The sequence below is a fragment of the Suricata suricatta genome, chromosome 11, assembly GCF_006229205.1.
Source record: "Suricata suricatta isolate VVHF042 chromosome 11, meerkat_22Aug2017_6uvM2_HiC, whole genome shotgun sequence".
NCBI lineage: Eukaryota > Metazoa > Chordata > Mammalia > Carnivora > Herpestidae > Suricata > Suricata suricatta.
The window spans coordinates 55,716,621-55,730,526 of NC_043710.1; the positions used below are offsets into that span (position 1 = coordinate 55,716,621).

Genomic DNA, 13,906 nt, shown 5'->3' on the forward strand with positions numbered 1-13,906 from the left:
ATGGTGTCTCTCAGTTTCTCTTGTTGTGCCTTTGATTATTTTATTTCCCTACTCAATGATATTTGGGACTTGCCATCATGTGCACTTTGGCTTGTTTCTTGGTGTAGCCCTAAGAAGGAAAACAGATAGACAAACACAGAGGGAACAGAAGCACACAAACGCACAGACAAATCAAACAAACAAACAAATTAAAAAGGGAAAAGGAAAGAAAGAAAATGGAGAGGAAAGAGACGAAACGAAGAGAAGAAAAAAATAATAAAGGGGGTCAGGGACAACAAAGGACAATGGACAGTCTAAAAGTGTATGACCAATTGAGGGGAGAGATAAGGATGAGATACAGGAGAATATATCTGGATTGCAAGAAAGAAAAAAAAAGAGAGAGAGGAGAAAGGAAAATAAGGAGTAAAAATTTAAGTAAAAAAGGTAATAATAATAAAAAGTAAGTACAAAAAAAAGAAAAAGGAAGAAAAAAAAAAAAGAAGCAGCTCCCCCTTGTGGATAGGCATGGTTTGGTGTAGTAGGTCTCGGAAGCTGCTCTCAGAGGCTCCACCTTGGTGGCTGCAGGGAGTAGAATGGCGGCATGCCAGGCTCAGCTGGAACTATGCACTGTAGGCCACTCTAATGAGTCCCATCTCTTGTGCAGCAGTTGAGCCAAGTTGTATTTTCCAAACCCACCTTGGTTCAAAGTTCTAGTCCATGCACTTTTATGCTACCACAGATGATATGTACTTGCTTTGGCAGTTGTCTTCTTAGGGAGAGGGATCAGTTTCTTTTGGCTCAGGCTGGAATTTCAGCTGCCGCTGCCGGAGGTGAGGTGTGCTGCTTGAGGTGATGTGCGCAGCAGGAGGTGTAGTGCACGCCCTCACAGACACCGCTGCAGACTCCCAGCCCCCAGCCAGGATCGCAATAGCGTTGGGGGAGGGATGAGTTTCTCTTGGAGCAGGCTGGGATTCGCGCTGCTGCTGCTCAAGGCGCCAGGCGCTGCCGGAAATAAGCTGCGAGCTCCTGCAGCCGAAGTGCGAGCCCAGGCCTCCAGTGCCACCAACTCCCTGCTGGGATCGTGTTGGGGTGGGGTCTGTTTTTTCCCTGTTGGCACCCGGGATTCAGGATTCACGCGGCGAATGCTTGGGGCGAGATGCACCATGGAAATGAGGTGCGTACTCCCACTCCCGTAGCCAAGGTCAAAGTGAGCGCCCCTGGGGCTGCCGCCGACTTCCCACACGGATGGCACAAGGCTGGAAGCTGTTCTTTCCCTCATGCCACCCAGGTTCAGGATTCGCACTGCCCAGCAGTTATATATGGAGTAAGAGTTTCTCTGAGCGCGGTTAAACTTTCTTTATCTCTTCCCCAGAGACAGTACTATGAGCATGTTCAGTTTCTCTGTCTCTTCCCTTTGTCTCTCAGGCTCCACGCGCTTGCCCCATGTTGGGCTGGGGCTCCCATCTTCCCTGCCCGTCTCGGGCTGGCCCGTTTTCCAATCTCCCCAGTTCACAGTCACTCACTCAGGTATCTTTGAGGTTGTCTTCTTTATGGAGTCTGTATTTTCTCCTTCCGCTCTTGCAGAAGGGAGTAATGTCCTCAGTTTGATAGGTGGGGCAGACGAAGTTTACAGAGCTCCCTTCCTCTCCACCATCTTGGCTCCTCCCCCGCTGTCCTAACACCATTTATTGGCAAGACTGTTTTTTGCCCAGTGAACTGTCTTGGTCCTTTTATTGAAAATCTATGGACTGTACATGTTAGAGTTTATGTCTGAACTCTCAATTCTGTTTGGTCTATCTATATGTCTACTCTCATGCTTGTACCACAGTGTTCCATTTCTCTTTACTGGAAACCTCATCAGAATTCAGTAAGGAGGCTTTTGTTTATTAGCTTCAGCCCATTGGTGATGATGATAATAATAATAGTAATAATAATAATAATTTACTGAGGCACCAGGCTAAGTGCTTTATGCACATTAGTTCATTTTTTACTGTCAACAGATAATCATTAATGTGTTGGACCCAAAAAGTACTTTGGTGAACAAAGGGAGAATGTTCTTGCTCTCCTGGATCTCACATTAGTAGCAAATTAGGTGGAGTGATTAGGATAATAACATATATAAGAACAAACTAATTTTAGGAAATGATTAATTCTATGATAAAAATAGAACAGGCTAATTTGAGAGTAACCAAGGAAGAAGGCTACTTTAATCCTCATTACATCCCCTATAAAATTGGCATTATAACTCCATCTCACATGAAGAAACTCAAGCATACAGAAGTTAAGTGACTTGGCCAAGGTCACATAATTAATAAAGTCAGAACTGGGTTATAAAAAACAAACTTCTGGTGTGTAGAAAATGGAAAACTTATTTAGGTTTAGGAAGTATTAAGAATGTAGTATTTCCTCAGGGGACCTAGGTGGCTTCCTTAGTTTAAGCATTCAGCTTTGACTTAGGTCGTGATTTCATGGTCCATGAGTTCTAGTCCCGCATCAGACTCTGTGCTAACAGCTTAGAGCCTGGAGCCTTCTTTGCATTCTGTGTCTCCCTCTCTCTCTGCTCTTCCCCCCTCATGCTCTGTCTCTCTCTTAAAAAGAAATAAACATTTTTTTAAATGTAGTATTTCCTTATAATTTTCTCCCTTTTTAAATTTTTTGTCTTTTTCCTGGAAATAGGTTGCTATGGTCAAAGTATAGGCCCAGAGTTCTTATTTAGGATTTAGGGTGAGCTGCTTGAAGCCAGTGCAATTGTGTGCAGAGTATATGTATGTGCACTGGCTTCTGGAGTGAGAGTTCATAAAGCTTCTGAATGAGCCTGTGACAATAACAAAGGGTCTGTAAACACATTTGATTCTCATCATTTAGGCAGAAACTATTTCCTGTGTGTCTCCCACGATACCATTTTGCTCTGTGTCTGCCAAACTCTTTACTCTTGTAGCAAGAGTTGGAAGGAAATTATACATTTATTATGCTTGGTTTGAAATAAACTTTATTCTGACATAAAAAGTTCTGTATACATTTACCTCCTAAATATATTTTTATTTACAAATTGTTGGACTTAATGCATGTCTCTTTTAGTTCAATACTTCAGAATTGACTTCAGTTCTACTATCAGTCATCTTCCATATCCTGAACATTCCTGAGATCTGTTGATTGCCTTCTTGAAAAGTCTGTGTTTTCCTCCTTTTTAATTCCGTTCCCAGTCTAGACTTTCATCTTCTAACCAGGTTATTGCAGCTGCATATTTCTTTTACAGATTTAAATTCATCTTGTATCTTTCACCACATTGTTCTTTCTAAAATACTTTAATCTGAACCATTGAAACTCTATCAGGCTTTTGGGACCAGAACACACAAATAACAGGAGAAGAAATAAATTCCCCACTATAGTACATCTAATGTCATTCTTTCTCTATGAACTGCTCTTAGTTGTATCAGTTTCTTTTAGTTTTTCAAAACTAAATAATTACTTATTTCCACCTTTTTGCAGTTAACTATTTTTTTCATTTGTTTGTCCTTTATCAGTGCTCACTATAACAGGCAGCACCATACTGGGTTTTTATTGGTGCCTCTCTCTCTTCCTGAGTTGTTTGTCTTCCATATCCTTCCCTATTTCCATCAGTCCAAATTCCGTCTGTTCTTTAATGCCTTAATAACTTAAATGTTACTTTTGCTTTGAAGCCTCTTTTTATTTCCCAAGTTAAAAGTAATTTTTTTTTAATATTCTTTATTCTCTCCTTGAAACATTAATAGCAGTTAAGCTATACCTCTAGGGCATTTAACTCTACATTATGTTAGCTACTTATGCATTTAACATTAGTTTCCTGAGAGCAGAGGCATTGTGTCACTAGTTTATAATTATCCCAGTATTGCCTATCACCCCACCTCAATTTCATCCTAATACATATCATAGATTCAGGTGAATAAATCTTTATTTTTAAAGCATAAATTAACCTTGTTTTGCTTTTTAAACTTCATTACTTCAAAATTCTTCCATTATGACATCTTGGGGAAAGAAAGTCTGTATTTAAAAAATTATAACTAAAAAGAGCCTACACAGCCTACTATAGTAACTACTATAACTATAGTAATGACTATAAAAGACGTAGGCTTAAAAGAATAAAAGCAAACTATTTTTATTTGTTTTTTAGCTTATATCCAAGTTAGTTGGCATATAGTGCAACAATGATTTCAGGAATAGAGTCCTTAATGCCCTTTACCCATTTAGCCCGTTCTCCCTCCCTCCACCCCTCCAGCACCTTCTGTTCTCTATATTTAAGAGTCTCTTATATTTTGTCCCCATCCCTGTTTTTGTACTATTTTTGCTTCCCTTCCCTATGCTCATCTGTTTTGTATCTTAAATTCCTCATATGAATGAAGTTATATGATACTTGTCTTTATCTAATTTCACTTAGCCTAATACCCTCTGGTTCCATCCACGTAGTTGCAAATGGCAAGATTTAATTTTTTTGATTGCCAAGTACTACTCCATTGTATATGTGTATATATATGTATGTGTGTGTGTATATATATGTATATATATATGCGTGTGTGTGTATAAATATATATATGCATGTGTGTGTGTATATATACATATATATATATATATATGCCACATCTTCTTTATCCATTCATCCATCCATGGACATTTGGGCTCTTTCCATACTTTGGCTATTGTTGATAGTGCTGCTATAAACACTGGGGTGCATGTGCCCCTTTGAAACAGCATACTTGTATCCTTTGGATAAATACCTAATAGTGCAATTGCTGAGTTGTAGGGTAGTTCTAGTTTTAATTTTTTGAGAAACCTCCTTACTGTTTTCCACAGTAGCTGCACCAGTTTGCATTCCTACCAGCAGTGCAGAAGAGATCCTCTTTCTCTTCCTTGTCAGCATCTGTTGTTGTCTGAGCTGTTAATGTTAGCCATTCTGATGGGTGTGAGATGGTATCTCATTGTGGTTTTGATTTGTATTTACCTGATGATGAGTGACGTTGAGCATTTTTTTATATGTCAGTTGGCCATCTGGATGTCTTCTTTGGAGAAGTGTCTATTCATGTCTCTTGTGCATTTCTTCATTGGATTCTTTGTTTTTTAGGTGTTGAGTTTGGTAAGTTCTTTATAAATTTTAGTTATTAACCCTTTATCTGATATGTTACTGCAAATATCTTCTTCCATTCCATCGGCTACCTTTTAGTTTTGCTGATTGTTTCCTTCGCTGTGCAGAAGCTTTTAATTTTGATGAGGTCCCAAGAATTCATTTTTGCTTTGGTTGAGTAAGAAGTTGCTGCGGCCAAGGTTAAAGAGGTTTTTGCGTGCTTTCTCCTCTAGGACTTTGCTGGTTTCTTGTTAATGTTTAGGTCTTTCATCCATTTTGAATTTATTTTTGTGTATGGTGTAAGAAAGTGGTCCAGGTTCATTTTTCTGCATGTCACTGCCCACCTTTCCCAGCACCACTTGCTGAAGAGACTGTCAATTGGATATCCTTTCCTTCTTTTCAAAGATTAGTTGGCCATATGTTTGTGGGTCCATTTCTGGGTTCTCTATTCTGTTCCATTGATCTGAGGGTCTGTTTCTGTGCAACAAACTTTTTATAAACTAAAACTACATCCTTAAAATAGAGTATTCTTTGACTAGAATATAAAGATTGATGTGAGATCCTTGCTATCTACTTCATGTCTAACATTGGTTGCAAAATTACCTGAACTCATAGAGTATATAAACAATTATGTGTTCAAATGAATTTCAAAAGAGCATGCCAGGAAAGTCTCTGTGGGAGTAGGAACAACCTTTGGAGGTATAGATTATTGGATCTTTAACCAGATGGGAATTACTCAGATGTTGGTATCAATTGGGTAATCCTTAGAACATTATTAATTTTTTAATGAAGGGAATTAGAAGTGGAAGTTATTCTCCCAGGAATAATTTCCATTTATACAAAGCAATTTTTCTTTAACGGGTAATATTTTCTGGTTCCTGGCCAACTTGGAAAGTTTCTGTGGCCTTTGGCAAAGACTCTGAAAAGAAAACTTCTGACAATATACTCTAAAGCCTTATTACTTTTCAGAAACATAAATGAAGGCGTGAGGGGAAAAAAAGGATCCAAGAATTAATATAACATTGGGGTAAAGAGCAGAGACTTTTAAAGAATGATGGAACTGGATTTGAATCCTGTCACTGCCACTTAGTAGTTAGTTGTATAACCTTGAGCAAGTTACTTTATATCTCTAAATCTGTCATCTGTGAAATGGGGATAAAAATAATGAAGTTTTGTGAGGATTAAATGGAATCATGCCTGTAAATTACTTGGCAGAGTGACTCACTGTTGCGGCACGTTAAATGTTAGATACTATTACTGTGATGAGATCCTGAGTCCAGACATCAAAAATTCATACATAGATCCTTAAAATCATTTATAACATGTTTGACATACCATGTGTGGTTGTTATACTCAAATTAGAATATATGTAGGTGGATTTGTGAGTGACTAATGAGTCAGTAGAATTAAGAGTTCTACTTTGAGTTTTCCAGTAGGAATTCAAGTACAACCACCAAACCAGAAAAAATAAGTCTAGGCTGAAGGTGGAGTTTACTTCTACACAGGTAGTTTTTCTGTCAGAAATTAAAGATTTTACCCATTTTCTGAGCCACTACTAGATCCCAGATGTATTAGATTCCTTTGAAAGATATTTTATTCAGTCACTATAATCCAATGCAAAAAGAATTTAAATAATTTGAATTTGCCCAAACCCATACTCTAATTGTTAGGGAGTTGCTGGGAATTAGAAGAAAATGGTAGGAACTATGAGGAATTTGAACTCTTCTCTCATTCCAAATTTTTACTCTACCTTTTTATTCCTACACTGCTCTCTCAACTTGGGGATCTTTAAAAATTATCAGTGCAAGGGCGCCTGCTGGCTCAGTTGGTTGAACGTCCCAACTCTTGATTTCAGCTCAGATCATGATCCCAGGGTCAAGAGATTGAGCCCTACGCAAGCTCTGCTGAGCATGGAGCCTACTTGGCATTCTCTCTCCTGCTGCTGCCCCTACCCTATGTGTGCTCTCTCTCTCTTTCACTCCCTAAAATTAAAAGAAAAAAATATCGTGCCTAGGCCACATGTCAAGCCATTTGAATCAATTTCTAGTCATTGAATCAGTATTTTTTAAAAGTTCCCTTAGTAAATATTATCCCATATATCAAGAATACTACCTGTTCAATGCCAGAAGAGTATAGATGTTCAATAAATGTTTGACTGTTGAAAGAATACTTAACTGTGCAGTTGCACCATTGTAATTCCAGTATTAAAGTCAACCTAGAGTGCTTTTGTACTCATTTAAGTCTTTAAAAGGGGTTTTGTATTATATTTTGTATGTGTTCTGCATTCGCCACCATGGCATAGATAGGAAAATGCTTGGCAGGAGGTAATGTTTTATTGCTGATAGAATTCTGAATTCCCTCCATTACTGAGAAGAATAGGTGTGGAAATAGGGTAAGACTCAGGGTTCCTTTCTTATATCTCATCCAAGGTTGAAGACATAGGTCTTCATAAATAGAAACTTGTTGGTTATTTTTGTTTTATTTTGTTTTAAAATAATTTTATTTTTAAAAATAATTTGTGATTCAAAAATTAAAAGGGTATACATTGAGCAGTGTCCCTCTTGTCTTCCAGTTATAGTTCCCCTCCCAGAATATATCAGTATATATCAGTTTTCTTCCAGAGGTTATATATGCACATACTTCCCATTTTAACCCAAATGGTAAAATGCATAATGTTTGTATACTTAACCGTGTATCTTAATCCACATACAAAGAATGTTACCAGCATATAATTGCTTCCATCTTTTTAACTGAATGTTATTTCTCTGTGTACCATAACTTATTTTAATATCTATCACCTGTAGATGGATATTTAAATTGTTTCTAGTTTTCTCTATTGAAAATTGTGCTACATTGAATAGATAAGTCATTTCACTTCTGCATGAGCATATCTTTGGATAAATTTCTAAAAGTTCAAGGTATTGCCAGTTGGCTTTTTATGAAGGTTGTGTATTGATTAGTTGGGAAATGATGAAAAAACATGAAATAATATGAGGGGTTAAAGGTATAAACAAGGAATGGTGACCAATAATGATTATAGCATGGGGGTGCCTGGGTGGCTCAGTTGATTAAGCATCTGACTCTTGATTTCAACTCAGGTCATGATCTCACAGGTTCTTGAGTTTGAGCCCCACTGTGCTGACAGTGCAGAGTCTGCTTGGGATTCTCTTTCTCCACCTCTCTCTGCTCCTCCCCCCATCTCAAAATAAGTAAAAAAATTTTTTAAATGATTATGGCAGGAATGGTATAAGAGTGGTTTGAGAGGGTAGGCATGAGCCTATAACTAAGAACAAGGAAAGAGAGAGGCATCTGGGTAGCTCAGTTGCTTAAGCATCCAACCTTGGCTCAAGTCATGATCTCACAGTTCATGGGTTTGAGCCCCACATCAGGCTCTGTTGCTGACAGCTCAGAGCCTGGAGCCTGCTTCGGATTCTGTATCTCCCTCTCTCTCTGACCCTCCCCTGCTCACATTCTGTCTCTCTCTCTCTCAGAAATAAATAACATTAAAAATTTTAAGAAAAAGAACAAGGAAGGAAACTAGCAGGTTTTGTGACATATGTACACAGATTATATTTGTGATTAAAATATGCTAATGAGTTTTCTAAAATCCTAACATTTTTACTCTTAAATCTATACTTGAACTTTTTAAAACACATTTTTAATGTGATGCTTTCTGTATGAAAACTCCTCATTCTTTAAGAGAATATACCCGTGCCTGCAGTTTTCATTTCAGATTTACATTTAGCATTTGTTGATCAAGATTTATCTTTTCATGCATACCTATTTTTTATTTGAACACTCTCTCTTTTTTTTCTTTAGCCCTGGAAGAAAGCGAGACTTTTCTCCTGTCTCTTGGAGTCAGTACTTTGAGTCCATGGAAGATGTAGAAGTAGAGAATGAAACTGGCAAAGATATATCCTTTACAAAATGACTTATACTTTAGCAAGCTTATAATGTTGTCTAAGAAGTTTGTAAAGTGTTCTTTAGAAGTGTAAAGTTTCTAAAATGGTCTTTATTCCTGCTGTTTATTTCATTTTTATTCCCCACCTATTCACTGTACAGCATGGAATTTAACCTGTAAGTTGGTGCCACTGTCTCACATAGATAAAATTGTCTAATGCATGGGGAAAGGATTAAGAATTAAATTCCTGAAATTGATATGTCTCTTAAAGGTCAAGGGGAAGGTTTCATCAATCATTGAATTGCATCAGTTTAGCATCTAGAAACCAGGGACTATGTCCTCATTAGGGCAAAGGGAAACTTTTTTTCATTTGCACATTGAAAAAGTGGTCATACTGGCTGGCTCCATGCTTCAAAAACAGGTTTGGTGTTTCAGAAACTTCTATTTAAGTGTCTCTTAGGTTTGCAAGTCTGTAGCTTTGCATAGAATGTGGTACTGTCCAAGTTTTCTAATCAGTATTATTATGATTAAATAATCAAAAACTTCAGTGAGGCAATGCTTAGACTTGTTAACTTTAACTATTCATACACTTTTCGAGTTTACAAGAGTGGTTCAGAGGGTCCTGTCCTGCTCCTTCTGCATGGAGGAGGCCATTCTGCCCTTTCCTGGGCTGTGTTTACGGTAAGTAGTTGATAAAAGTTGATATTATCACGATTATTTACTTCTGGATGAATCTGACTAACCTAACTCTTTATTCTGTGTTCACTCATATACCTGGATATATAAGAAGGTTAGGGATGTGAGTTGATTCTAAATATTTGTCATGGTAGACCCAAGATCACCTGTTCTTTAAAATTCTTACCTGGGCTGAGCTTTAGTGCATGAATTCTTCAAATATTTTATAAAATGTTCTATATATCTTGCATTGGGATAAAGAAGATGGAATTTGTCCTTGGTCATATGTAGGGGTATCTAAATAACTTAAAATAGATAAGCAGAAATAATCTACTCAGGTATTTTAGATAGAGATAATATCTACCCTTTATTTGTCTCCTTCATAGAGCCTAGTGTAGTACTTTACATATAGAGATGTTTCATAAATATTTGGAAGATTTTCTTTTTTTATTTAAAATTTTTTATGTTTATTTATTTATTTTTGAGAGAGAGAGCAGAGGAGGGACAGAGAGAGAGGGAGACAGAGAATCCACTGTCAGTGTGGAGCCTGACACAGGGCTTGAACTCATGAACTGAGATCATGGCCTGGGCTGATATCAAGAATCAGACATTTAACTGACTAAGTGGCCCAGGTGCCCCATCCTTCTTTTTTATAATCTTTATGTTTTAATGGTACTTGTGAGCTACTGGGAAGTAAACAGTACTTAGGTGATGATACCCTGGTCCAGAGTAGAGGATGTATATCTGTGTGAATGCTACCAGTTCTAGATCTTCCTGATATTCTTAACTCTATGCAAGGAGAGATGCTGCTGAGGAAAATACTAGCAATGTTCCATCTAAAATTAAATTATCATATATTTTCTTGAGTATATCAAGCAGATGTACATACTTCCTTTTCTTACCACCTAGGAGTCTGAAGGACAGAAAATGGGAGCAAGTGGGAATGATGTACTAGGTAACTGGAGCTAGATGCCTATGGAGTTTAAGAGGGCCCTGAACATATCATTTTGTTCCTGGCAGCCGGATTATTGGGAATAGTTCTCAACACATAGGCACTTACTCATCTGTTACTAAATTACTAAATGATTTGATTCTTACCTTGTTTGCTACTTCCTTTCTCTCACCTTAAAACATAGCTATTTGATTTGCCCATAAATGCCAGGCTCTTTCATCTCCCTATACCTGTGTTGTCTAATAGAAATATAATGCAAGCCATATATAATTTTTTTTGGCCACATAAGTAATTTAAAATCTAGTAGGGACATAAAATAGTGAAAAGAAACAGGTGAAGTTGCTTTTAATAATATATATTTTATTTAACTCACTGTACCCAGTATTATTTCAACAGGTAATCAATATAAAAATTACTATTGAGATATTTCACTGTATTTTTTTATACTGTCTTTGAAATTCAGTGTGTATTTTAGGCACTTCTGCTGATACATCTCAGTTTGGACTACTCAGTTTGGACATTTCAAGTCCTTAGTAGGATTGATTTGATCATTTACATTCTTCAACTAGATAGCTTTTTTGGAGGTTTAGATCATGGCTTATTTATGCCTGGCACATAATTGTATGCTCAAGGAATGTTTCTTGAATGAACAAGTAATAGCATCACAGGCCAATTCCTATTGTAGCAGCTGTAGTAGTAAATGTATTCCAGTTGCCCTGAACCAAGGTCAGAGCCACCAGGAATGGTTCATGTACTATGACTTGGCTAGCTCTGCTCTAAACTATTACACTGTCACTGGGCAGCTAACACAGATACATGGAAGGAAAGAAATGTGTGACTGTGGAGAGGAAAGAAGCTCCATCTTAATTGGTGTGTCACATACAACTGAGTTGAAACTTGCTAGCGATAGTGACTCCAAGCTCTACCTCATAAGAAATTTGGCAAAAAGTAATGTTTGAATAGGAAAAGCTTGATTTCAAGGATACTATATAATGGTTCATAAGATTTTATAAAATTTTGATGACAATTACCTATATAAATGAGTAGTAGTCTCACTATATTCTTTGAACTTTTGATCCTCTCCCTAGGACTCTAATATCAAATCAGAGCTAATGTTACCTAGTTGAGTATTCAGAGTTCTTAGAGATGAACAATCTGCATAGGGCTAGAAAAGATTCCCTATAAAACAGCTATTGCTTTTGACACTAAGGGAAGGATAAATGAAGTAGGAATTAGAAGATGTGATTTCTAGTCTCAATTTTGTTAGTATTCCTTGAAGAAGCTACTTAATCCCTTGAGAAAGTCATCTAAGACTTTATTCTCCAAATACAGTTTTCTTATATTTCAAGGTTTCCTTGAAAATTATATAAAATAATGAAATATGAAAACTGTAAATTTTAAAGTCATGTATAAATGTTATTATAATAAGTGATTTTGTTGGGGCACCTGGGTGGCTCAGTCGGTTGAGCATCTGACTTTGGCTCAGATCATGATCTCACAGTTTGTGAGTTTGGGCCCCGCATTGGGCTCTGTGCTAATACCTCAGAGCCTGGAACCTTGGATTCTGTGTCTCCCTCTCTCTCTCTGCCCCTCCTTGCTCACACTCTGCATGTCTCTCTCTCTCTCTCAAAAATAAACATTAAAAAATTTTAAACCAAGTGATTTATTGACATATATCGATAGTAATCTCATATTCATAGATAGAAACAAGTAACATGGAAATGCCTGGCATAGAGGAGAGGATTGAAAAAAGGCTTTGGATGTTATTATACTTGTTATCATAGAGGATACTCTAGTTCTTCTTTTACCAAAGTGTATTCTACAGATTACAAATCCCATGAGATATTAATGCAATAGTGTTTTTGTGATTAAATGAATTTAAGAAATATTACATATAATATTCTTCTCTTACCTCTCAGAAACTCACTATATATCAGTATATTATTAAAGCCTTAGGCATGTTCTTCTATGTAAATCTATTTCATTTCAGCTGTGTCTTCCAAATATATTTGATCACTCAGTTCCTTTTCTCTTCTTTTTTTTAATGTTTATTTCTTTTGAGAGAGACAGAGGGCAGAGCAGCAAGTGGAGGATGGGCAAAGAGAAAGAATCCCAAGCAGGTTCTGTGCTGTCAGCATGGAGCCCAATGTAGGTCTTGATCTCATGAACTGTGAGATCATGACCTGAGCTGATATCAAGTCTGGACATTTAACCAACTGAACCACCCAGGCCCCCCTCAATGCCTTTTTTTTAAAAACATCTATTAGCATTCTATACTTAGTGAAAGTTTTTCATAGATAGATCATTATGTCCCAGTTGTTTACCTGGTTTACTTGTATAATCAAGGAAATTCCTTACTACTCAACTTAATGGCTTGGACTTTTGCTGGTTAAACTTACCTGCCCTTTATTGTTGTTGTTCCTGACAGTGTACCAGCCTGCTGAATGAGTTTTTATGTGACAGTGCTCTGAAAATAAGAATGGCTATGTAAACATTAGTGCTCTGGTAATTGACTTGACTCTAGCTAGAGGTCATATTTTTGTAAGCTCTAGAACATGATCCAGTAGGCAGCCATTGCAAACGGTAGGAATAGGCCCAAGTACCTTAGAATCATGAGAAGCAGAATTTCCCTCAGACATCCACCCAGATAATAATTGGCAATAAGGTAGTAAAATAGAAACAAAAAGGCACTAGCATAGCAGGAGGATGAGTATATTAACAGCCAAAAGAAGAGAGGGAACAACTGTGACTGATATTTGGGATGCTAGATCATGAGATCTGTGACAGCAGAACTGTGCCTCATTCACTCTTAATATGAGAGCATACAGGGACTGTCCTGGAGTTGGTGCTCAATAGTTATTCCTTGAGTAAGTTAACATGAACCTTGAACAATTAAGAAAAGGTTAACTTTTATACACTGTTTCCTGTTTGAGAAAACAGAAAAGATGTAATTATCCTAAAGGCTTTGTCAAATGTCAGTAAGTCATTTACATATGGTTGATATATAAGAAAGTTATATAACATGGTTAGAAAATTCCCAAACATGGGACACACAAGACCAAAGGACATGAAGAAACAATTTATGGAGAAGTTTATCCTCACTAGTAATCAGATATGATTCACAAAGGAGGTTTCATTTTTTAGATATCAAATTGATATTTTCCAAAGCTAATTCTTAGTCTGGCAAAAGCATTAGAAAACAAATATTCTAAATTTTTTAAATGTTTGTTTATTTTTTTGAGAGAGATAGCACAAGTAGGGTAGGAGCAGAGAGAGAAGGAGACACAGAGTCTAAAGCAGGCTC

General features: G+C 37.1%; 1 protein-coding gene across 2 annotated transcripts in view; it reads left to right on the plus strand.

Annotated features, from left to right (window-relative positions):
* The window catches only part of PPME1 (protein phosphatase methylesterase 1), a 66,705-nt gene that overhangs the window by 18,449 nt on the left and 34,350 nt on the right, over nt 1-13,906 (plus strand). For both annotated transcript variants that reach the window (XM_029956601.1, XM_029956602.1), the window contains exons 2-3: nt 8,894-8,987; nt 9,564-9,656. In XM_029956601.1, coding sequence (XP_029812461.1) covers nt 8,894-8,987; nt 9,564-9,656 — 187 coding nt within the window. The remainder of the gene's footprint in view (nt 1-8,893; nt 8,988-9,563; nt 9,657-13,906) is intronic.